General features: G+C 39.1%; 1 protein-coding gene across 1 annotated transcript in view; it reads left to right on the top strand.

Moving 5' to 3' along the window:
- The window catches only part of PHLPP1 (PH domain and leucine rich repeat protein phosphatase 1), a 217,184-nt gene that overhangs the window by 161,128 nt on the left and 31,212 nt on the right, over window positions 1–24,844 (top strand). Inside the window, exons 5-10 of the mRNA XM_036081813.2 lie at window positions 1,720–1,866; window positions 2,478–2,708; window positions 8,101–8,303; window positions 10,137–10,197; window positions 13,205–13,300; window positions 16,638–16,793. Of these exons, the coding sequence (XP_035937706.2) occupies window positions 1,720–1,866; window positions 2,478–2,708; window positions 8,101–8,303; window positions 10,137–10,197; window positions 13,205–13,300; window positions 16,638–16,793 (894 nt within the window). The remainder of the gene's footprint in view (window positions 1–1,719; window positions 1,867–2,477; window positions 2,709–8,100; window positions 8,304–10,136; window positions 10,198–13,204; window positions 13,301–16,637; window positions 16,794–24,844) is intronic.

Raw genomic sequence — 24,844 nt, 5'->3', positions numbered from 1 at the left:
CTCTCTCTCTCAAATAAATAAATAAAGTCTTAAAAATTTTTTTAAAATGGGGCGCCTGGGTGGCTCAGTCGTTAAGCGTCTGCCTTCAGCTCAGGTCATGATCCCAGGGTCCTGGGATCGAGCCCCGCATCGGGCTCCCTGCTCCGCGGGAAGCCTGCTTCTCCCTCTCACACTCCCCTTGCTTGTGTTCCCTCTCTTGCTGCCTCTCTCTCTGTCAAATAAATAAATAAAATCTTTAAAAAAAAAAAAAATTTTTTTTTAAATAAAACTTAGCATTTTTTATTATAAAATTCAACAGATCAGGCACATGACAATTTCCTTAAAATGCTGATTGGAGGGACACCTGGGTGGCTCAGTCGGTTAAGCGTCTGCCTTCGGCTCAGGTCATGGTCCCAGGGTTGTGGGATCACGTCCCACATCGGGCTCGAGCGGGAGTCTGCTTCTCCCTCTGACCCTCCCCCTCTCGTGCTCTCTCTCTCTCTCACTCTCTGTCTCTGAAATAAATAAGTAAAATCTTAAAAAAAAAAAATGCTGAATTGGATTTAGTTTTAAGTGTATGTCTGTTCTAGGCACTGTACATACTGCCCAATATTTAGGCTTGGTCAGTTTTAAAAATAATGAGCATAATGCAATAACTAATCTGATTCTCATCTCAAATAAAAAGAAAGGGTAGAGGTCAGCAGTGGACTGACAGAGAAGTAAAACACAGAGAAGTAAAACTTTAAAGATGACTTCTTTAATTACTTGGACAACTGAGAAAATGAAAGAGCCATTAACAAAAATAAATCAGAAGGAAGTGCTGGTCTGGGAGAAAGACATCGGTTGAGTTTCGCACTGGAAATCCTATAGGGTAGCCCAGGAGGCAGGGGGTGGTGTGTGGTGGTTTCGAGAGAGCTGTTCACAGAGCAGTAAAATGATTTCCAAGGAAGGCAAGGTAGAGAGAGGAGAGAAGCTGGCAAAGCAGAGATCTGTGAGAAACACTTAACTGTGGAGTGGGGAAGAAGAGATGAAGAAAAAGGAAAGAAACCTAGAAGAAAAGAATCAAAGAGTGTTGAAAGAGGCTTGGTGAGGAAAAGGTCTTACAAGTGAAATGAGAAGAGCTTTTCCAGAAAGGGTATGTGCTTAGCAGTATCAAATGTTGGGTTGAGATTGAAAAATGATAATTGGTTCTTAAATTTGGAACTATAAAAACTTGGTTCCCTGAGAGAGTGTGTAGTTCTGATAAATTAATTTTTTATTTCAGGTTTATATTTGGGGATAAATGAAGCAGAAAGATTTTTTTTTATTATGTTAATCACCATACATGACATCATTAGTTTTTGAGCAGAAAGATTTTTGACTTGTGTGGGTAACACAGAAATTCGGAAGGGCTAGATCTGCCTGTTCTTTCCCTCTCTCTCCATTATCACGTCATGGTGTGTTAATGAAGCTGGCCCGGGTAAAGCTAAAAAAATTACTCCAGCGGAACTCACATCTTCAAATACTCAATCTCATTCTGGACTGACAAGTTTGTTTGTTTTTAAATATAACTTATATTTTAGGTAAAACACTGGCCTTAGAGTCTGAAGAGGTGCACTCCAGCTCTCCTGTGCGCTTAACCTCTGTGGGCTCATTTCCTCCTCAATTGAATTGGGTTGGATTATCTCTAAGGCTATGCTAAAATAATGTGATTTATGCATCTCTGACACTTGTCTTTTTTCTTTTGTTTTATTGTAACAGGTTCACCAAGTTGAGGAGTCTTAACCTTTCCAATAATCATTTAGGGGACTTCCCATTAGCAGTCTGCAATATTCCAACCCTGACTGAGCTGAACGTGTCCTGCAATGCCCTGCGAGCCGTCCCCGCAGCCGTCGGGGTTATGCACAAGTGCGTACTTCAAGCCCCACTGCACGATATCCCTCAGAGACCCCTGGGGAAGCCGCACTGGGGTCACAGCTTAAGAGATTAGTTAACTTATTCTGTTGGTCATGGAACTCTTGGCTCCAAAGCAAGACGTCAGGCTCTTCTGGAGAGTTCATTTGTTAGCTTTTATACTCTTTAAAGTCTTGTAAAAAATTAAAATATCCTTGTTTAGAACTGAGGATCCCCACAGATGAGTGTGTCTACCCATGGGATGACATGCTTACTTTCTCATTTTCTGAGTTATGTTGAATTCTAAGATTTAATATTTAAAGTAACAATGAAAGATGGGTCTTGGGGCTGCTTCACACTGTAGTTAGCTCACGTTGTTCCCATTTATGGCTATCCAAGTTGGGAAAATGGGTCATAATTTTGGTTTTCAGTAAAAGATTATGATGCTTATCTCTGATCTTTTCTCTGTGGTGTATTATTGCCTCGGGCCTTGCCTTTATGCATTTTGCAAAAGGTAGTTCATTTTCTTTTACTAGTAATATCATCTATATTTATGGAACTTGGACATTGATAATAAACATGTAAAGTTTACATTCTCTTTATAATTCTTATGTTTTCTTTACTAGCTTACAGACTTTCTTGTTGGATGGAAACTTTCTCCAGGCCCTTCCTCCTGAGTTGGAGAACATGCATCAGCTTAGTTATCTTGGTCTTTCTTTCAATGAATTCACTGACATTCCAGAGGTTTTGGAGAAATTGACTGCTGTGGATAAACTTTGTATGTCTGGAAACTGTATGGAGAGCCTTAGGCTACAGGCTTTAAGAAAAATGCCTCACATTAAACATGTGGATCTAAGGTAACTATTTTTAAGAAATATATCCCATTTAAGTGGTTGGCTTATATTTAGGAGTAGGTTATAGCCCTTTTGGTGACATTCTTCTGAAAGGCAAGCAAGCTGGTTAGTTGCAATTTATGGTGAATGAAAACCATATCATTGAGAACAAAGTGAGTATTTTTTCTTTGTCCTCCTTTTCTGTGGCTTGAGATAGGTAACAGCATTGAGCATCTCTTCTTTCTTAAATTGTGTTTCCCTCCTTGACTTCCCTAATGTAATATAATGTATTCATTAAATTATTTGTTTAACTTATTTATTTTAATTTCCTATTTTTTCTATCCACATGGCTCTGCCCTTAGTTTACTGTTCTTTACAAAAATATAAAATTCATAACCTCTCATTAGGCCCAAGTTTGACCAGAACCTCCACTCTCACACCTCACAAGAGCAAGGAACCTGCATTTTGAATCCTGATCTTGCTAAACTCCAACTAAAAACCGCTAGCATAGTCCTTGCTACATTAAAGATGCTCAGTGATTATCCCTAAGTATGTGAGGTTCAGTTTTAGTTCTAACATACAAAGAACCAGTACACAAGGAGGAAGCTATTCTAAATTTCTCTTTTTTAAGGAAAAACTAGTCTGTCATGGGACTGAGGTCCTGCAAAGCAACATATCAGGCTTAGGCCTTCATGCTGATTTGCCCAACTTGATACTTTTTCAACCAAACTAATTCCTCCATTAGCCAGGGGTTGATGACCACGTAATAATGACATTAAATCTTGGGCAAGATATTTAATATCTCTGCAACTGTGTTCTCATCTCTAAATTATGGTTAATAATAGAACCTAATTCTTAGAGTTTGGGAAGGAATTGAGTTAAATGCCTCACACTTCCAATGTGTTTTATGTATCATTCTTATTACCTAATTGAGGACTCTTTTTACTCATGGAACCTGCTTAGCTATCATTCTTGGACTCTTTACAACTCCCATTTGTCAAAGGTGGCTCTTTCTTTGCCTTACTACCCACTTTCCTCTCTGTTGGTAACCCTGGACCCTCACTCAGACCTGTTGACTTTTGTCAGTATAAAGAAGCATCATCTTTTGCTCCTTTTCTTCTGCATTTATTTGGTCTGGCCTTGGAAACTCATTTATTCCAGTCCCTCAAAGAATTGCTTGCCTTGGGGCACCTGGATGACTCAGTCGGTTAAGTGTCAGCCTTCCGCTCAGGTCTTGAGCTCAGGGCCCTGGGCTCGAGCCTCACCGCTCCCTGCTCAGTGGGGAGTCTGCTTCTCCCTCTCCCTCTCCCGCCCGTTCGTGCTCTCTCTCTCTCTCTCTCAAGTAAATAAATAAAATCTTTAAAAAACAAAAACAAAAACAAGAATTGCTTGCCTTTCCCTTTCCTCAGACTAAAGAAATCACCTGGGGAAGTGTTGGTTAGCAATTTGAAGACCTAGAATTCTTAATTTGAGGAGTACAAATGGTAATACTTTATCTGACTTTGAGAACTTTTTGGAATGTCACAGGAAACGGCACTAAACACTTTAACTTTCTTGTTAACTTTCTAAATTGTTAACATTATTTGTCTCTGAGTCGCTTGGATTTAGAAAACTTTCATATTAAAGCATTTAAGCGCTTTTAAATGGAGTCACCTAGATTTCTAGTTCTAATTGGATCTTTCTAGATGAGATCAGTTGCAGGACCCCAATCTTTCTCTAACCCTTAATTTCTCTTCTTGGGACTAATTCCACTTCAGGTGCCTCCTGGATAATTTTACCTTGGTTCCCCGCATTGGCACACTTCACCACACCCCTTGTGAAACAGTTCAGTTTCTTTCTTTATTCAACTAGTTCTTCCCCTGGATTCCTATTTTACTGATAGCAACATCACTTCATTGTGTCTATAGACATGAAATTTTGGACCCTATCTCTGGTCTACCACCAGATTCTATGAGTTTCTTCTTTCACAATGGTTTCTCTCTTTGTCCCTTCCTTTTCCTTCTCACTACTGCATCTGTTTCCATTGTGTAGCCTCTCAAGCAAGCACAGTCTTGCCCAGAGCCTTCAGTTCTTTGGCTGGAGGTATTTAAACTCTTCTTATCTGGTTTCAACCTACTAGCCTGTGAGTCCCTTGGGGATGCAGCTCTAGCTCAGAGCTACTCAAAGTGTGGTCCTCTGACCTGTGCTGGTAAGCCAACTATTTGCTACCTTTCTACAATGAAATATGTATAGAAATTGAGACTTAATGTTTTAGAAACATACAGTGATTTGACATTGCCACAGTATGCAAGTAGACTCATATAAGCAACTCATCTCATTGTATGGGGAATAGACTCGTTCAGCTGTTGGTGAATTCACTTGGGGAGCTGCCTGTGCTGTGGGCTGTGTCCTGGTCATGTACAGTAAGACTATACACATCAATGATAGATTAGAAGTTTAGAACAGAGTTCATTCACCACAGATAACCGAGAAACACTGCTCTTCTTTATCCTTGTTATCCAGCGTTAGCACTTCGTTGGTACTTTAACTGACTAAGCCCCCCTTGCAGCTTCTTACATGCCTTGCGCTCCTGCACTCATGTGTGAAGTCCTCCCTGTGCTTTTCTCTTCAGTCCAGAGGCTGTTCTGCCCTAACTCATGCACTGCTTTCTTTCCCATTCATATCTGTTATATTCTGCCTACCCTTGGGATTCAGATGAGGTGCTCCGTCCATTGCATCTTTTTTGACCATTCTCTGTATTTTATACATCAGTTATGGCACTTAACACATACTTGTAGTCTTTATATTTTAAAGCATATGTGATTTTCCTCACTAACATACTAAATCTGTTGACAAACACCTTTTCTTCATCTCTTATTGACACAAAGCCATAGGTCATCATCCTGATCATCACCGTATCTTTCGTTGTTTGCATACTATGGGCACATACTTCATTTTTCAGCTGCCTTGTAGTTGACAAGGTGTTATCCCCATTTTACAGATTAGAATTAGGCTTAAGCAGAGATACTAGGTGACTTGTTCAAGGTCAAACGCAAAGTGATGAGCAGCAAACTGGCACTAGAACATAATGCTCTTTCATACTGCCTGTCTACACACAGTAAACCTCAGTGAATATTTATGAAATAAATAAAATGGTTGTGTTTACTGGGGATTATTGGAAGGAAATTTTAATCACATTTTGCCTCCTTGAAAGTTCATCCTAAATATATATTATGGTTTCAGCCTGAAAACTTTTGAATTTGAATCCTGACAGGACTTGGCAATTTAAACTGAACAATTCCCTCTCATTATAGATTTTCTTTTGTCTCCTCATTAAATGAACCTTTAATTATTTTAGTGTTAATACAGTGAAATTACAGGAGGGAGCTATTTCAAATGAAGATGATAATGCCACATTATGAAAGTTACCTACAGTGTAAAGTAAGAAGAACATGGGACATTTTTTCAATTTCTATAGTCTGTTGTATCCAAAATGAGATTTTTAATTTTTTAATTTTTTTTTAAGGATTTATTTATTTTTTAAACTTTATTTTTTTATTTTATTTTATTTATTTTTTTTTTAAGATTTTATTTATTTGCGAGAGAGACAATGAGAGACAGAGAGCATGAGAGGGAGGAGGGTCAGAGGGAGAAGCAGACTCCCCGCTGAGCAGGGAGCCCGATGCGGGACTCGATCCCGGGACTCCAGGATCATGACCTGAGCCGAAGGCAGTCGCTTAACCAACTGAGCCACCCAGGCGCCCGGATTTATTTATTTTAAAAAGAGTGTGTACACGAGCTGGGGGAGGGGCCAGGCAGAGGGAGAGAGAATCACAGGCAGGCTCTGCACTGAGCATGGAGCCCGACTCAGGCTCAGGCTCGCGACCCTGAGATCATGACCCTAAGATCATGACTTGAGTGGAAACCAAGACTCGGACGTTTAACTGACTAAGCCACTCAGGAGCCCCTAAAATGAGATTTTTAAAAAATTCTGTGTACATATACTAGTAATCTAGTGAGCATTTGGAAATAGGCAAATTGCTGGGTTGAGGCCAGTTTTTAAATCTTACAACCTGGAATAAAAAAAGAAGCAAAAAAAACAAATCCTCTTGGGGACATTTGAAGAGGCCATATGCTATGCTTACAGATTGACAAATCCTAACTCTTTGCTATCTGTCACTCATCCTTGCGTTTCAGTGACTTTATGATATTACTATTAATAATTCAATTACCATCATTTTATTTTCTTCAGTTATCATTATTTTATTTTTTTCAAAGGGCAAAAATTCACAACCAAGAAACTAGCTTTTTCCTAAGCTCCAACCCTCATATTAATGCTCTTCTAACCAAGTACATTATTTCAGCACTTTGTTGGCTTTGTAATGAGAAGTACAGGGTTCTTATTGTTTGTTTGTAAAGGAGTTGGGGGTAGCCTAGCAAACTAGGAATTGAGATTTTCATCTGTTTTTCTCCCTTTTGAAGTTAAGTGTATCTTCATTCTATTGATTCCTAGTCCCCATTACTACTTAGTTATCTTCTTGGCAACCCACCCATAGCAACTTCAGTCTGTTAGCTAACTAGTTCTCATGGCCAAGGTTCTGCCAGTTTTCCCGTGCCTTGCTCTATCCCAGATTTATTGATCCCATTGCTGTCCTTGTTTTGTAATTTCTCAGCGAATCCTAGATGCCAAAGTATTTTCTGTGCTTTGCTCTTCCAAGCAATATTTTATTTTTATTTTTTTTAATGGAGCCCAACATGGGGCTTGAGCTCACGACCCTAAGATCAAGACCTAAGCTGAGATCAAGAGTCGGACACTTAACGCACTGAGCCACCCAGGCACCCCTCAAGCAATATTTTAAGATGGAGATAGTTTTGGTAATCAGTTCTTGGTCCTGAGCCAGCCAGAAATCCAGATGTTTGCATTCTTATCTCTGGTGCATATGTGGCTCCCATTCATTCCCTCCCCCCACCCCAAAGTTCTCCCTTAAATTCTGTCCTATATGAACTGCTCATCTCCCTGCTCACTAATCCTTTCTCCTTCCTTAAATATTCAGTGTAGTTCTAATGTGCCTAACAGGTTGTTCTAGGTTTTGTTTCTTGTGTTCTTTCAACTAAATTCTTTGAAAATAAATGATTAAGTGGATTTTTTTTTCCTCTTCAAATGAATTAAGGTGAAAATCAACATATGTGCTTCTCTTCCAGCCTAAGTGGTCCAAATTGTGTTTCAGAATATATTGTCAAGATTAAGACCTTCATGGAGTTGTAGCTAAAAATAACCAAAGAATCTGGCCAGTTAAGGAAGTCCAGATGTAGAGATTAAAGAAATCATGGAGGACTATAATATAGTGAGACTTCTCCTTACCTCAGCATATTAGGGTGTGGCCATTTATTTATAGCACTGCAGTTAATTATAGTCTCTGTGTCCTTTCTCCTCAAGACTGAACGTAATTAGGAAGCTAATAGCAGATGAAGTGGATTTTCTCCAGCACGTCACTCAGCTTGATCTGCGCGACAATAAGCTTGGTGATCTAGATGCCATGATTTTCAACAACATTGAAGTTTTACACTGTGAAAGGAATCAGCTGGTGACATTAAACATCTGTGGCTATTTCCTAAAAGCGCTCTATGCCGCTTCTAATGGTATGTGATATAGACCACATCAGAGTTTCTCTTCTGGTTCCAAGAATTGACTCAGCACCATCATCTCTGCCTCACTCTGATTTTTACTTTGCTCATTTAATAAAATAAGTGTCAGATATTGCTGAGGTAAAAATCATAAAAGAAGAATGCTGGTATGGTATTTAAAAGAACCAAAATGGAAGATTTTATAGGTCCCAACTTGTTTTTCTCATATTGTGATATTTAGGTAAGTTACTCCCCCACTCTTGATTTGGCTCCTCTGCTTAAAAGGCCTTAATAAACTATTTCTTGGACTACCCTGTTAAGATAGTAAATCTGGAACATGATTTAATATGGGAGAGTGAAAATGAAAGGAAGGTCCATTTTGGACTCCACTCAGGGTCTCAGATTTCATGCTCCACTAACAAAGGAACTAATCCTCAGAGAGACCTGAATTATATACCCACAGGGACACCACAAATCAGGAGTCTTACTCATTTAATGAGATCTCTCTTTCAGAATCTGGAAATCATGACAGTTCTAAAAAAGAAAAGATCATAGGGACATATGTTACTAAAGTGAAGATTTCAATTCCCTGCAATCAGAAAACTGAGTGAAAACAACTATTCAGTACTACAAGTTGAACAATTGTTTATCACGTACTTGTTCTATGAATAGTGTAGTGCACGAGTTCTAAAGGATAGGGGATTTTTTTTCTTTTTTTGAAATGAGTTTATTGTCATCTCATGAGAGAAACAAGCCAAATGTCAGATAGCTACAAGTCACTGAGGGTTATAGGATTTGGATAGCCAGGAGGCACCAAGTGGGTGTTGAAGAGGAAAGAATCTGAATGTGGTCTGTTCGGCAGATGGGAGAAAACAGGGAATTCTGAACTCATAGGTGCCCACTAGAAAATGGTAAGAGGTGGTTATGGAATGCATGGCTTGGAGTCAGACGGTGAAGCTTTGAAGCTAGTGCAGTAAACTCTAGAGAGCCCATGGAGATTCTTAAGTAGAGGGACACGTAATGGAAGTGATGCTATAAGACTGTTCTGGTTAAAGTAATGTACAGGGTGCATTTATGGGAGAAGAGTGGAGCCCTTACCACCTTGCTAATCGCCATCATTGTAATGGTTTTCATGGGAGCAAATGGGAACTTGCACTCAGGACTACAGATGTTGGTTTGAGGCACATTTGTTAGAGGTGGCACCTGCAACCGTGGAAGTAAGGTTAACTGGGAAAGAGAAGAGCCCTGGTACCAGGAGTCCATTTAGAAGACCCTCCCAGCGGGCGCCAGGATAGGCAACCAAATAGACGCTGAACTGGTGAATTACAGGGTGAGTGTTTGGAGAATCAGAAGGACATCTAGAAGCTACTCTTAGAAACGAAGCCCTAGGTGGATGGTGGTATCCTATTTCATACAGTTTTGAGGAAGGGTTTTCAGATTTGAGTGGAGGAAGTCATTTGTGACCCTCAAGAGTATGGTTTCAGTAGAGTAAAAAAGGCAAAAGCCAGATGCATATGGTTTTATGGAAGGAATTCCAGATTTAAAAAACTGTTCATACAGTTAATCTTCCAGGTAACATTCAGCATGTATAACAAGAGGAGAGCCACAGTAAGTGGGTGGGGGAAAGGTAGGAAAGGAGGAGTGATTTATTTCAATCTCTGAATAAGATCTTGTGATTAAATTGGAAGTTCTCTGTACTTTCCTGTGGTTTCCAAGTTTAACAAATGGATGTATTGTACTTCCTAACCTAAACAATGGTGAATAAAGCACAGTGATGATGTTCTACATACAAAAAGTCTCTGTGTGACTTGAATGGTAATGTCTTTGTGTTTTTTCCCTGCCTCCTAGAACTTGTTCAACTGGATGTTTACCCAGTTCCAAATTATCTGTCCTACATGGATGTTTCAAGGTAAGATGCCAAGTCCTAGAGTACTCTAGAGTCTGCTTGAAAGTTATTTAGATCATCCTGTCTGAGCTTATGCCTAAAGACTTTTTATGTATTTTGACGGTAAATATTACAAATTAAGGGCGCCTGGGTGGCTCAGTTGGTTAAGCGACTGCCTTCGTCTCGGGTCGTGATCCCAGGGTCCTGGGATTGAGTCCCACATCGGGCTCCCCCTGCTCTGTGGGGAGCCTGCTTCTCCCTCTCCCTCTGCCTGCCACTCCCCCTGCTTGTGCTCTTGCGTGTTCTCTCTCTCTCTCTGTGTCAAATAAATAAATAAAAAATCTTTTAAAAAATATTACAAATTAAATTCATAGTTTTTACTTATCTTCTGAAAAATCTACGTAAATATCTGTTAGTTAAAATATTACATTTGTGGGGCGCCTGGGTGGCTCAGTTGGTTAAGCGACTGCCTTCGGCTCAGGTCATGATCCTGGAGTCCCCGGATCGAGTCCCGCATCGGGCTCCCTGCTCAGCAGGGAGTCTGCTTCTCCCTCTGACCCTCCCCCCTCTCATGTGCTCTCTCTCGCTCTCTCTCTCTCTCTCAAATAAATAAATAAAATCTTTAAAAAAAAAAAAAAAATATTACATTTGTGTACTATAGTTCAAAATAGAAGAATCAAGGTATTATGTCTCTCTAGACACCAATTTGACCACCATGTTTGGGCCTGAAAGATTAATGAGTTGAGTGTCATACGGCTGGAAGGTCCAGAATTTCTTTAATTATATTAGCCATATCTTCAGTCTTCATTTTAAAAATGTTGTGCTATCTCTCTTTGATATTTTTTTCCTTCCCTCTATTATTTTGCACCTATATCTTCTTGCTAAGAACCCTTAGAAAATAGCAACCAAGCCTACCCAAGTAGGATTTCCATCCGGCCTGCTCACTGTTCTCAGCTTATTTGCAAACAGGCTGACTATCTCACCTTTTATACACATTCGCTACTGCATTGTGTCAGGTTTACTCCAGTTCCCATAAATATAGTAGACTTTTTTCTGAAGGCATAAAGCATGTATTTATACAAATTAGACTTTAATAATCTTAACACACTAAAACTGAAACTTTTAACATAACTCCAAAGGAAATATCCAAAATTTTCTGAACAACCACAGTACATGGGGGTTTGTGGCCCACTCAGTGTAGCAAGTGTTAACTCATATCAGTGTGCAAAATCCAGTACAACTGCCATGTGATTGGTCAGGTGCAGAATTTGCCTTGGTTATAAAAATATGCAAATAATTATTTTAATAAGGTTCTCAGAATTATGTAAGAAAGTGTCAGAATTATTACAGTTAAAATTTTATCAGAAATTTATAATTATAAAATACTTTATGAATAGTGCTTCATGAATTTTCTGCTAAATTCTTGTCAATTTTGTTTAATAAACTTGAAGTCAGATTTTACCTATTTTTTTTAACAGTCTTGAATGCTGTTATCTTCAGCCTTTAAGAACAGTACTGCAGTGGGTTTGCATACCTGGGTATATATAAATATCTTGAACAGATTTATTTCAGAGTCGGCCATAGAGTAAATCTATTCTCCTTTTATTTATAGGATGTAACTGGCAAATGGTTCCCACTGAAACCCCTAAGTGAGATTGAATTGGAAACCCTGTCTTGCTTTTCCCTGAATTCTGCCACTTAAATGCTATCATCTTTCTTTATAATTCTCATGTCCAGAATCTTCAGTGTAACTCGCTGTGCCTCATTCCCCTCCCCAACTAACTATAGGACTTTCTCTGAGAAAAACTGACCCCCCTGACATAGCTCTACTCAGAGCTATGTCCTCCTCCTTTTATGTGAGTATTTATGTTATCAACAGGAACTGAGCTGTCACCCATCATGGTGTTTACTAGGCCCTCAAGTTCGAAGTTCCAGGTTATTTTTATCGCTGATAGTTTTATTGCTCTATATTGAGGTTCTTTATAGTGAGAGGGACTTTCACTCTCCTATCTTATGAAGATGTTTTAGGGGTTAACTACTATAAAATAATTAAGTGGGTCGATCTTCAGGGCTTCAAAGCCAGAACCATGTGTACCTGTACAGACACTAAGAAAATAAGGCCACCTTTTCTGTATTTGAATTGAAAAGTTAGTACACTAGCAAAATTAAAGAACATGATTTGTAATCATGCTACCACCTTTAATATCACAATGGTTTTCACTTTGATATAGTCCTGTCCGAAGCATCATATTTTCATGGAATTGTTCATCTGTCTTTAAAGAGTTGTGCTCATAATGTACATATCATTTTATATTCTTTGTGCCTGGTCATTTCACGCATTTAAAAAGGAAGAGAAAGGGCTAATCATCCATGACTGGGGAGCTACTCATTGTAGTAGATTTGTCTAAGAAGTGATGAGTTCATTTAGTGATAAAGTCAGCATTAGTTTAGTTCACTTGTTTCTGCTAATTATAATTGCCATCTTAATGCATAAGTTAATGTTTTCAAATAATTCTGAGTCTCACAGGTCTCTGGTGAGACTGGTAACTGGTGCCATTTCTTTCCTTTTATCTATGATCTATGCTTTCATGATACCTACTGGAGTTAAGAAGTATTAAAAATGTAAATTGGAAAATAAAACTACTTTATGCCATTTTACTTAATTGAAAGAATGTGTATGTTTGCTTGTTTTGTTTTGTTTTTTCCAATATAAGACATCCTCTTGCTAAGCTTGCATGGGTTTATAGACTTCGTAGGATAGCAATTCTGGGAACCAGACCTTTTGTTTTTTTAAGACTTTAGAGATGATATACCTATGTCCTTTTCTACTTTTTCTTTCTTTCCTCTTCCTTGTCACACTTCATCTTGCTTCTAGATTAAAGTGAATATACATATCCTTTTGATTAATATTCACTATACTTTGGTATTTTGTTAGAAGTTTTATTTATTTTGTGTAGTTATTCTGAGTTTCAAACCATATTTTAGGCCAAATTCCAATCAAAGAAAAAAAATTGTATATTCTTATATTTAGGAACTGCTTAGAAAATGTGCCTGAGTGGGTATGCGAAAGCCGAAAGCTAGAAGTTTTGGATATTGGCCATAATCAAATATGTGAACTTCCTGCACGGTGAGTATTACAGATTGAGTGAGAGAATCTTAAATTAGAGAAGCAGTTTTTTAATAATTTAGCTTGTTATTATGAACTCCTAAAAGAATTTGTTTTAAAACCTTATTTCTAGTGTCTTTTATCTCATATGGTATCTCTGAATTATAAACTTTTTTCATGCAGTAGAGAGTAGGGTGAGACTTTGTCAGCCAGGCTTTCCAAAGCCACGCGGGGTGGTGCTTAGGGGATGTTTCTAAATAAGCAGTGTTTGAAAACTCAGCAAACAGTGTGTTCACCTCTGTAATTTCAGTTCTTTCAGAATCTTTCACTTCTATCTGTTGACCTAACATGTCTACCTTCCCCACAAATAATTCTCAGTTTTCCTTGAACATAACTTTGGAAAAAAGAATTATTAGATCATTAAACCTAGAAAGAGCAAACTAGATTCTGTTTTTCTTGGTATGAAATTTGGAATAAAGGTCCAAGAACTTTTCTTTCCTTCTCTTTTCTGTCTTAATGTGTATTATTTTTATTTCATAATTTTCACTTTAATGGCAAGATTTGTAACACAGCCATGTCATGAGGTCTAGTGTCCTTAGATACAAACAAATATCTTCAGGTTAACTAATTCTGGTACAAAATATTATTGACTGTTAGTGACTAGCCATGCAATTAATAACAAAAGGTAGCCTATTCCAGTACTATTCTATAGAGTTTTCCGTGATGGTGGAAATGCTGTCTGTCTTTTATACGACATGTAACTGTGCTGTCCAGTGCGGCTGGACTAGTCACGCATGACTGTTGAGACTCAGAATGTGGCGAGTCCTGAGAAGTGCCGACGTATGCAATGTACAGTAGATGCAAAGTATCTCACTAGTACTGTATGTTAATTACATGTTAAAATAATATTTTGGATATATTGGGTTAAATAAAATGTAAGAATGAATTTATCTGTTTCTTTTCACCATTTTTAATGTGGCTACTAGAAAATTTACCATTATATATGTGGCCTGCATTATATTTCTGTTGGTTAACACTGTTAGAACATAGATCTTATAAAAGAAATCTGGGTTGCATTTCGATCCCTAGAAAGCTCAGTTGATTTTACTTTGTTCCTTGGCCATATGCTATACCTGGAATTGCAGTCTGTTTGAAAATGCTTTCTGCTTTAGAGTTTTCTGTTGACTGAGCCTTTTGGCGACCCCGTGCAGCCCAGCACCGTTATTAAGAGGACTTTGGTGCTGTGCCCTGTGGACAGAAGTGTGTGTAGGTGTGAGGCCAACCGAGAGAGACCCTTTCAGGAGACAAACAGCAAAAATCAAGATAGACTCCTACTAATGGGGGAAAAAGAATTTGTTGAAAAAAATCTTGCAATGTTACCTTTCTTCTGTTTTCTCTGTTCTCTTCCCCATTTCAACCTCCCCAATCCAACAGATAAGCAGCACAGTGGTGTCTAAGGCCTCTGTTTTCACTGTAGGCTTCAACAAAGATATTGTGTACACGAACCCAACAATTAAGTAAAGATAACAGATATTTTATCCAGTTTTCCCCCAAGTTAATTAATCTTTGATTTGATCTGCATTAGGTGGGCTCTTTTGGGGATCTAAACGAATGCTTATTTAAAAGCAAATTGCAAATGCCCCGTGGTCAAGGAATTAAACAGTGTGTGTGTGTGTGTGTGTGTGTGTAACGTGTGGGACAAAAACAATATATACTGTTTTCTTACTGTGTTTAGTTGCAAACTATCAGCTCTATCATTGATCTAATATTCAGCAAGACAACAGTTCATTAGAAGCTGATTTGATAGTCAAGCTTTGTTTATCTAAGCAATGTATGTAAAGGATTTGACAAAACAAATTAATATTTAGAAATGGAAATGTATTAAAAGGAAAATAAGGTGTTTTAATGCTTAGTATCCAGAAGAATTCAGCTAAGTCCAGTAATTAGCATTTAAGACTCATACTGGAGTTGTAACATCTCTTTTATTTGGAAAAATCAAGGTAAAGATTTTGTCATCTGTCTTTCAGTTATCCATTATTTAAGGATAAAGTGTGTGTGTGTGTGTGTGTGTGTAAATAATAAATAACACATCCTCCCTTCTGAATCCTAAATTGCACCCCAGGCCCAGTAAGACCGTAAAATTAGTGAACCAAATCCTGAATTACTGGGTTGAGGTGAATTACAGAGACCACCCCCCTGTGAAAACCGTGACTGAATGACTGTCCTGGATAATCTGTCTTGTCACACTGATGCCATGCCAGGTACCAATCATGGCAGCGTTGAGACAGGTTGCTTGCGACTCTGTGAACAAAGAATCTGGTTTTGACATTTAAAGTGAATAAAGTTCGGCCGTCACGTGGAGTGATTTTAACAGCCCTGGCGGTCCCTGAGTGAGGTCACAGGGTGGAAGGCAGGAGGTTGTGGGGGTGGCCTCGTTCTTTGACAGCACTGTACATGAGGTCTCCCTCCAGAGTGATCCTGATGCAAAGTATAACCTTGCTATGCCACGGGCCCCACATTTCTGTGTTTAAACCTGGGGCCTGTTTTATTCTCTACGACTGTTGAAGAAGTCTGAATTTGGTCATACAGCGGATTTATATTTGATTAAAGTATTCATCATTTGTTGCGGTTTTGATAACCCGTAGAAGAAACATAGCCAGGGTTCCGAACAGCTCTCTAGGCACAAAAGAGAATAGTGAATTAAGTGCATTTCCTTCTCTTTGGGAGGGGTCTCAGTTTTGTCTAGGATTAAACCAAAGAGAAAAGAAAAATATACACACTTAGGGAAGTAAGGAAAGGGAGAAATACTGTGGTTGTGAAATGTAAATGAGGAAAAATGTAACATTTTATCAGTTGGCATTTGTAAAAGTTTAATCAGAGAGAAGAATCCTTATTTAATGTTGATCCTGTAGGTAAAAATTGATCGACTCTATTTATTGAGAATCTGCTGTGGGTAAAACGCCTGTGTTCCATGGCAGACAAGACATGAGCCCTACCTCGAGAAGCCTACAGCCTTTTAAAGCATGGCTTCTGAGTCTAGCAAAGTTAGACTATTCCCTTCAGGATCTTCTATGAAACTTGTTTTTCTCTCTTTCATTAAGTAGAGCTTCCTTGTTAAATAATCCTGTTGATCGTTCTTCCCACCCTCTTTTCTTTCTTTTTTTTTGTTTTACAGTATGGAAAGTATTGAAATATAAAGAGCTCCAAGTTTGAGCTTAGGAATTTGTAGTTGCTCAGAATAAATTTATGTTTCTTTGGAGAGATCATTTTAAGTGTTCGACTCCTGTTCATTTTTTTATTCCTTATCCCAAATTAGCGCTAAGTAGGTTTCCTTCTGTCTTTGTCCCCTCTGGCACAGCTTATTTTGTAATAGTAGTCTCCGGAAGCTGCTGGCAAGACACAACCAGCTGACGAGGCTACCCGAGAGGCTGGAGAGGACCTCAGTGGAGGTCTTGGATGTGCAGCACAACCAGCTCCTGGAGCTGCCGCCGAACCTGCTGATGAAGGCCGACAGGTACAGTAGCTTGTTTGTTTGGGTTATTCATCAGAGTTGTGGAATGCCCCCTCGTTAGCATTCTTGTCCTACGTGGTGTGTGGACTTTCTTTTCTTTTATTATATTTATCTATTTGGGAGAGAGAAAGACAGAGACAGAGCATGAGCACGGGGTTAGGAATCAGAGGGAGAGGGAGAAGCAGACTCCCCGCTGAGCAGGGAGCCCAACATGGGGCTCGATCCCAGGACCCTGAGATCATGACCTGAGCCGAAGGCAAATGCTTAACCCACTGAGCCACCCAGGCGCCCCTCGTGCAGATTTTCTGATTATCTGAGGTTTTACCAAGAAAATGGTTCTCCAGCCACTTCTCTGTTTGGTAGGGGATGGAGTCAGGGGATATCCTGTAGGTTCTTCGTTAATTTTGCTGCTTTCTGAGAGGAGTAAGTTGAGTCGTTCATAAGCATAAGCACAGCATAAGTTTGCTACCTGGTCATAACTGGAGCAGGTTGCTCCAGTCTTAGCTGAATTATCTTAGGATTCTCTACTCTTGCTTTCACATATTTGTGATTTGGGGTGACAGACATAGTTTTCCTAGAGTTTGCTAAGTTCTCTCACTGTTGTTGTTTTCTGACCAATTGTCCTTATATTTACCACAGTTTTCCCTTTGCATTTAAATTATTTTCTTTAGAACAAACTTTTTCTAAATAGCTTATGTCACTAAGTAGTTAAAAACTACTTCTGATTTGAGGGGGAGGTTAGTTTAAACATTCAGTGAAATCTCTTTTCTGTGGAGAGTTGCCACATGCAGAACTTCCCTTAAAGAAAGCTTGAGGTTAACTGAGTGTTACCTTACTTTAGAACATCTTGTTTGCCTCAGGGGCCTTGTGCATCATACGAAAAGGCTCACAGCCTGATGGCCTGCATCATTTTGACCTCTGCTAATGTTTATTTTTAGTGAGTGACCATTACTTTAGAGATGATATGAAGGATTTAACCTTTACTATACTGCATGAGAAAGACAAAAAAGTAAAGTTTAATTTTGTGGTTCTCTTACAGAAGAAAACAATGATGGGTCTTTCTGCCTTAAAATATAAATTTGAAATATGTTTCAGCGTGTGTGATTTTTCATTGGTGAAAAGAACTCTGCTTTCCTAAAGTGAATTAGACACCCGACCATGTGTACCAAGCTCCCTGTGCTTATTCCTGTCTTGATACTCATCACACACTGTATTATAAATTCTTGTTTACTGTCTGTCCCCCCTATTAGATTATGAACGCTGTGTCCAGTGACTGTGTCTTAATTATAGTGTTATCCTCAGCATTTTGCAGCGTGTCTGGAATTAAGCAGGGTGCTCAACAAATATTTATATAATGAACAAAAGAAAATTTAAGGAATTTTAAATACTACCTTCACTGTTGGATTTTCATCTTTTTTCCTATGTCCTTTAAAAAAAAAAAAACTTCTTAATCAAAATATAGCTTATAGTCAAAAAACTGTAACTCTTAAGCATACTGCTCAATGAATTTTTACATATATGCCCCTATAGTCATTGCCCGGATTAAGACAGAGAACATTTTTAGTTCTCCCTGCCTTTTCCTTTTGTTTTTTTTTTTCCTCATTTAAAAAAACATTTATTCTTTGTACTTAATATAAGTTACAATGCATTCCTACTGGGATAGTTATAGAGAAATAATGGAATTGTGAGAAAATGGGATTGTTAAATTGTAATTGACCAGTGCTATACCATTCCCCTGACAAAAAACAGCAATGTTTCAAGATCATTTAAAGAATTGTTCTTACTTCTGCATTCATATCAAAATACTGTTGACCCTTGAATAACATGGGGGTTAGAGTACCAACCCCCGCACAGTCAAAAATCTGTGTGTAACTTTTGACCCCCCCAAATTTAACTACTAATAACCTACTGTTAACCAGAAACGTTACTGATAATATAAACAGTCAGTTATCAAATATTTTGTATAAGTATATTATATACTGTATTCTTATGATAAAATAAGCTAGAGAAAAGAAATGTTAGAAAATCATAAGAGAAAATACATATACAGCACTATACTATATTAAAAAAAATCCACGTATAGTGGATCCATGCAGTTCAAACCTGTGTTTTTCAAGGATCAGCAGTGCAGTGCACGGCATGTGGGTGGCTATAGACACATGCTTTTTGTTGTCCCGAATACTGTAGGATTTAGTCTCTTCCCCTGTGCAGAATTCTAAGTGATATTGTAACCTTGTGTTTTCTTTCTTAAGGCTAACTAGGCAAAACTCAGGTGCAGTTTTATCGTGAGAATCTACTTGTTCTCCTGGGCGTCTACACTGAATCTACAGAAACAAGTAGATAGATAGAATCCGATATAGGAGTCTGAGATAAAACCGGTTCTGAATCTGGCCAAGTCTGATAAGCTCATGGCTAATGGAGTAGATAAATAGGCTGGAACTCTCCAGTAGATAATGAGTCTTTATTCATTTTTTAAAAGGACAGTTCTGTATATTTTTAATTCTCTAGAAGCAATCAGTAAGCAGTGAATCTCCTTGGTGCTGGGACAGATCTGAAAACATGTCCCTGAGGGGGAGCTCATAAGTGAAGTCGAGGAGACTGTTTTTGTGTTCAGAAAAGAATTTGAGTGGGGCAGCTGTAATTTAAATTCCTCCACAGGTGATTCTGCTTACTGTTGACTTTGTGACCCGGCGCAGCTCACTGTGAATCTCGGTTTTCCCATGTTGCATATTCTGGACAGTTCCCAAATGGAATCTGTAATTTGGAAGTGGAAGGATTGTGTGAACTGGAATATTTCTAGTAACACAACGTGGAAAATTAGGGACCTGAATCAAGCCACTGAAAGAGGACATTGCTGTCATGGAGAGGATAAGCTGCGCTAACGGTGTAGGCTGAAGGCATTTAGGCGGTAATTCCCAGTCTAAATAGATGGGTCTATCCAGAGCCAGCTGCATTTTGGAAAATAGGAGCTGTGGAGGGGGGATTCGCCAGCCTCTGTAGGTCTTGGGAGGAGGGCAGGCCATGTGAAATGTAATTCTGGCACAGGAAAGTCCCGAGTGGGAGGCCAGGCGAATTACAAGGAGTGGGCATCCTCCTTCATTTTATGAGAGGAAAGCAAATGACCGAAAAAGGCTGAAATGAACTTTTTCAAGAAAGCGTATTTCAGTGCTTTTGTTTTCCAACCATGATAATAGCCACCTCTCAGCATGGTGTATTATTAGTCATGACTCTGAGTCAGAAAGAAGAGTTAAGAGTTTTGGTCCTCTCAGGCAGATAGCGTTGTGAAAGGGATAATATAAAGTTGATGAATGCTTTTTTGAACGACATTCTTGTATTACTTCACTTGTTGGAAGACAAGAAACACAGAATATTTGATAATGATTCTCACTGAACTATTTACTGCTTTGTAAATGGTTAATATGTCTACTTTCCCCTTTCCAAAACCTAAATAATGGAGGTTTAATCTTTAATTTAGAGAGAGTGTGCATGCAAGTGGCGGGGGGAGGGCCAGAAGGAGAAGGAGGGAGAGAGAACCTGAAGCCAACTCAATGCTCAGCTCAGCCCCTGCATGGGGCTCAATCTCACAACCCTGAGATAATGACCTGAGCTAAAATCAAGAGTCAGACGCTTAACTGATTGAGCCACCCGGGTGCCCCTCTATCTAAATTTTTTTAAAATTCTATTTTTTTTACTGAGGCTTAATTTACATTCAGGAAAATGGAGCGATATTGTGTATTAGGTTTGAGGAGTTTGGGGGGAAGGAATAAACCAAAACTGACAGTTGTGGGAGCAGGTCAACCCAGAAAACATGGAGTTCAAAATATGAAAGAGGGTTTTTGAGGACAGAATCTCTGTAACAAGCTTCTTGCAGGTGGGTTCAGTTGTGACTTGTTCTAGTTTGCATGATCCAGGCCAACATCTTGCTGACCCAGGACATTGAAGTCACTGTGCTGGGTGCCCCAGGGCATTGAAAGTGACATCGGTAGTACCCTCAAGGGGCTCACAGTCTAATGCAGACTTTAAAATAATTACACAATAAACCATAATAAAAAGTGGGTTTCAGAGGGTAAAAGAGAGGGGAAATGATACGGTTGGTTTTAATTTAGGCTCCTGGCGTGAAGAATGGCACTTTGCTGTTTGATAATACAGAGCTGTTTGTTTCGTAAATAGCTTCAGGCAGTAATGAAACTTTGCTTCAATCCTCCTTCCATTCAGTTAGCTCCAAAATACAAATCTTAAAAATATATAGATGCTCCTTGTTTCTTTCTTTCTTTTGTGGTAATAAATTACTGTAGCCGGTTCTGTCTTTGGTTATATAACTGAAGAGAGGGCCTGAATACAAGTCTTCATAAGTTATAAATGGTTTAGCTCGTGCTCTAAGTAGAACTTGTGCTTGGAAGCTTTAAGAGAACTGTCAGAAAAACATGCGTCATTGGACACAGAGCAAAAGACTGAACTTTGACTCTCTTGTGAGTTTTTCTTTAGCTCTGAGTCTTGCCTGCTAGAACCAATGTCATGGTTTTAATTACATGATGTTGTCTGTTAAGTATTACAGCTTTAGAGTGGTGTATATTAATTTTCCTTACCTGGTGGTAGAAGGTATTTGGTAACCAAATGAGAGAAGGAAACCTGCTTTAAATTAGATGACTTTTAGTAATACCTTTCTCTTCCTATGAAAACTTTAGACCAATTTTATTAAAATTCTTAGGGCTTGAACCAGCAATGTTAGCTTATGAGTTTACTCTCTGTATTAATCTTTGAGTTTTGTTTATTTTGACTTGCTTTTCATTGGCAGCTCAAAAACTGTAGACAGATGTGAGATGTGATGGACCGTGTGTTGCCGAGAAGTTGACTGTGATTTTGTGTCTTATGATGAGGGTGGGATTTGGTTCTCTGGGGTGAACTGGCAATATTCTAATCTGGATCTCACTGTCCTAGATCTCTTATCTTACCTCTTTTTGCTTAGAGTTGAAGATCTCCTTGATGGAAGCCCCCAGGAGTTTCAGATAATCAGTTTTTATCAACAGATGGGCAGGGTGGGGTAGATAGTCACCCGGGGTCACAGAGCAGATGGATGAGGTACAGCCACCCTTCTATTCGTGAAATCTCGGTGAGGGCCCCCTCCTGGTCCATCTCACAGCTGCACACTCATCTGATGGTGGGAGAGCTGCTGCTGTAGGAGGCCGGTCTAATTTACAAAGCCACAGCTGAACCTTTAAAGGAGAGTTGTAGATTCCTGTTGTTGGTGGATATTAGGGTCTGTTTTTATCCCTGGTTAGAGCAGTATAAGGTGCTTTAAGGGGTGGGAGTGGGGAGAGTGTATGTGCGAATGAAATACATGGTAATTATTAAATATCCCCTGAGTATTAGTCACATTACAGACCATAAGTTTTAGTGACTCAGTACATGTGTAAATATCAAGGGGACTAAACGGGAACAGAGAATTTGGAGATCGTGATCAATTGACCATGACAACTGGTGCCTTTTGGCAAAGACAGAGATTTCTGGCATTTTTAAGAGCTAAGTTGCCTACACTATTTTGTTTAAGTGAAGAGAGCTAACTTGTAAAGTTCTGATATTTTGAGAATAAAATTACAGTATTTCTCAAAGTGTGTCTACAGAATGCCCTGGGGTACATATTAAACATGCAGATTTCTGGTGCTTATCTCTGTTCTACTGATTCAGTATGGCCAATCATCAGAATCCTTAATTCCACAGAGTTTTGAAGCCTTACCCTGACCTACTTAATAAGACTATCTGGGAGTTGAATTTGAGAATCATGTACCTTCTGATAGAAGAGCACAATATCGCTTCTGTCTATTTTTGCCAAAAATGCACATTATTCTAATGATAAAACATCAAACAAATCTAAATTGAGAGACATTCTACAAAATAATTGTCTAGTACTTTTCAAAAGTGTTAAAGTTGTTTAAGACAAATAAGACTGACTAAAGGAGGCTAAGGAGCCATGATGACAAAACGTATGTGGGACCCTGGATTGGATCCTGGACCAGACAGAGGACATCAGTGGGATAATTAACGAAATTGGGATAAGGTCTGTAGATGAATTTGTAGTATTGCATAAATGTTAAATTAATTCTTAATTGTACTTAATTTTTAAAATTAATTCTTTTTGTGTTCTTATTCAACAATTCTTCCATCTGTATAATTTTTGTTCCTTTACCTGGTAGCCTTGTAGCCAGGCAGATTTTCATACCTTCCAAAATAATAGTTCTGTTAGACTGTATGCAATTTTTCTTCACTTGGAATCCCCGCTATTAAGTGGTGTTGCTAGGCAATTAATAATTGTGGTTCTTTTTTCAAATTGATTAGTGGGGTAAAACATTAATTTGGTGGGTTTCTACCAACACTTTAAAAAATTAAGTAGGATAGAAACGAATAGAGTCAGATTAAGTAGTGATTGTGAAACTTTTTTTTCTACTTTTTAAAAAAGATTTTATTTACTATTTATTTATTTTTAAAAGATTTTATTTATTTTAGAGAGAGCACAAGCGGGAGGGGCAGAGAGAGAGAGAATCTCAAGCAGACCCTGGGCTGAGTGCAGAGCCCAACATGGGGCTCAGTCTCACGACCCTGAGATCATGACCTGAGCCAAAACCAAGAGTTGGGTGCTTAACCGACTGTGCTACCCAGGCACCCCAAGATTTTATTTATTTATTTTAGAGATAGAGAGCAGGTGGGGGGAGGAACAGAGGGAGAGGGACAAGCAGACTCTGGGCTGAATGCAGAGCCCAACATGGGGCTCCATCCCACAACTCTAAGACCAGGACCTGAGCTCAAATCAAGAGTCGGATGGGGCGCCTGGGTGGCTCAGTTGGTTGGGCGACTGCTTTCGGCTCGGGTCATGATCCTGGAGTCCCGGGATCGAGTCCCGCATCGGGCTCCCTGCTCGGCAGGGAGTCTGCTTCTCCCTCCGATCCTCCCCCGTCTCATGCCCTCTCTCTCTGTCTCATTCTCTCTCTCAAATAAATATTAAAAAAAAAAAAAAAAAAGTCGGATGTTTAACCGACTGAGCCACCCAGGTGCTTCTGTGAAACTTTCACTTATACATGTGTATGTTGCATCTGTACTGGGTGGTAATGTAAAATGTAATTTGTACTCTTGGTTACTATCAAACATTTGAAAGCCCTTCCCTTAAGAGCTATCAGCCTTCTGAAGACAGATGAAATTGTTAAAAGTGTTGTTCTATACAGACAGATGATAAGGAATTGAGAGTGTTTCACAGTTCTGGGACTTTGGGGGCCAGAAATCAAGGCTTTGTCTAAAAGTAGAAGAGTTTTGCTGGGCTTGAAATCTTAACCTTTTGCATTTTTAATAGAAGTCCCAATACTGAGCTCCAGAAAAACTATTAAAATGCGGAATGCCGGGGTGCATGGGTGGCTCAGTCCATTGAGCATCTGACTCTTGGTTTCGGCTCAGGCCATGATCTCAGGGTCGTGAGATTGAGCCCTGTGTTGGGCTCTGCACTCAGCCCAGAGTCTGCTTGAGATTCTCTCTCTCCCTCTGCCCCTCCCTTCACTTGTGCGCTCTCTCTCTCCAAAATAAATTTTTTTTTTTAATGCAGAAGGCCTGGTATACTTACAAATAGGTAAATCGGTTTTGATACCAAATCCTGCACTTTGTTTCAGTGACAGAATTTGGCTGTAAAATTTAAGGGTGTGCTGGAAATTACTAAAAAGCAAACAAACAAAAACAAAACAAAACAAAAAAACCTAGATGAGCCAGAGCAGATGGACAGAATGTGCCAAGGAAGAACAGAGCAATTGCTCAAGAAGCAGGAAGTGGATTTGTCTCCCTGCTGTTGTGGGCAACTTTCCAAATGCTTTAGGGCAGGAGCTGTACATGAGTTTTTTCTCTGCAACTTTTGTACTTTCTGCTAAGAAAAGTTTTTGAGTACTAAGTTATCTTAAGGATGGAGTTTAAAGTACTGTGCACATGTAGTTTTCACACTACCCAGCAGGTGCCCTGCTTTACCTCCAGCATTTCAGGAGAGAAGGGCCTACGAAAATGTCCTCAGGAAAATGTTTTATTAT

The sequence above is a fragment of the Halichoerus grypus genome, chromosome 13 (assembly GCF_964656455.1).
Source record: "Halichoerus grypus chromosome 13, mHalGry1.hap1.1, whole genome shotgun sequence".
In the NCBI taxonomy this organism is placed as follows: domain Eukaryota; kingdom Metazoa; phylum Chordata; class Mammalia; order Carnivora; family Phocidae; genus Halichoerus; species Halichoerus grypus.
This window is presented reverse-complemented; position numbering and strand designations above follow the sequence as displayed.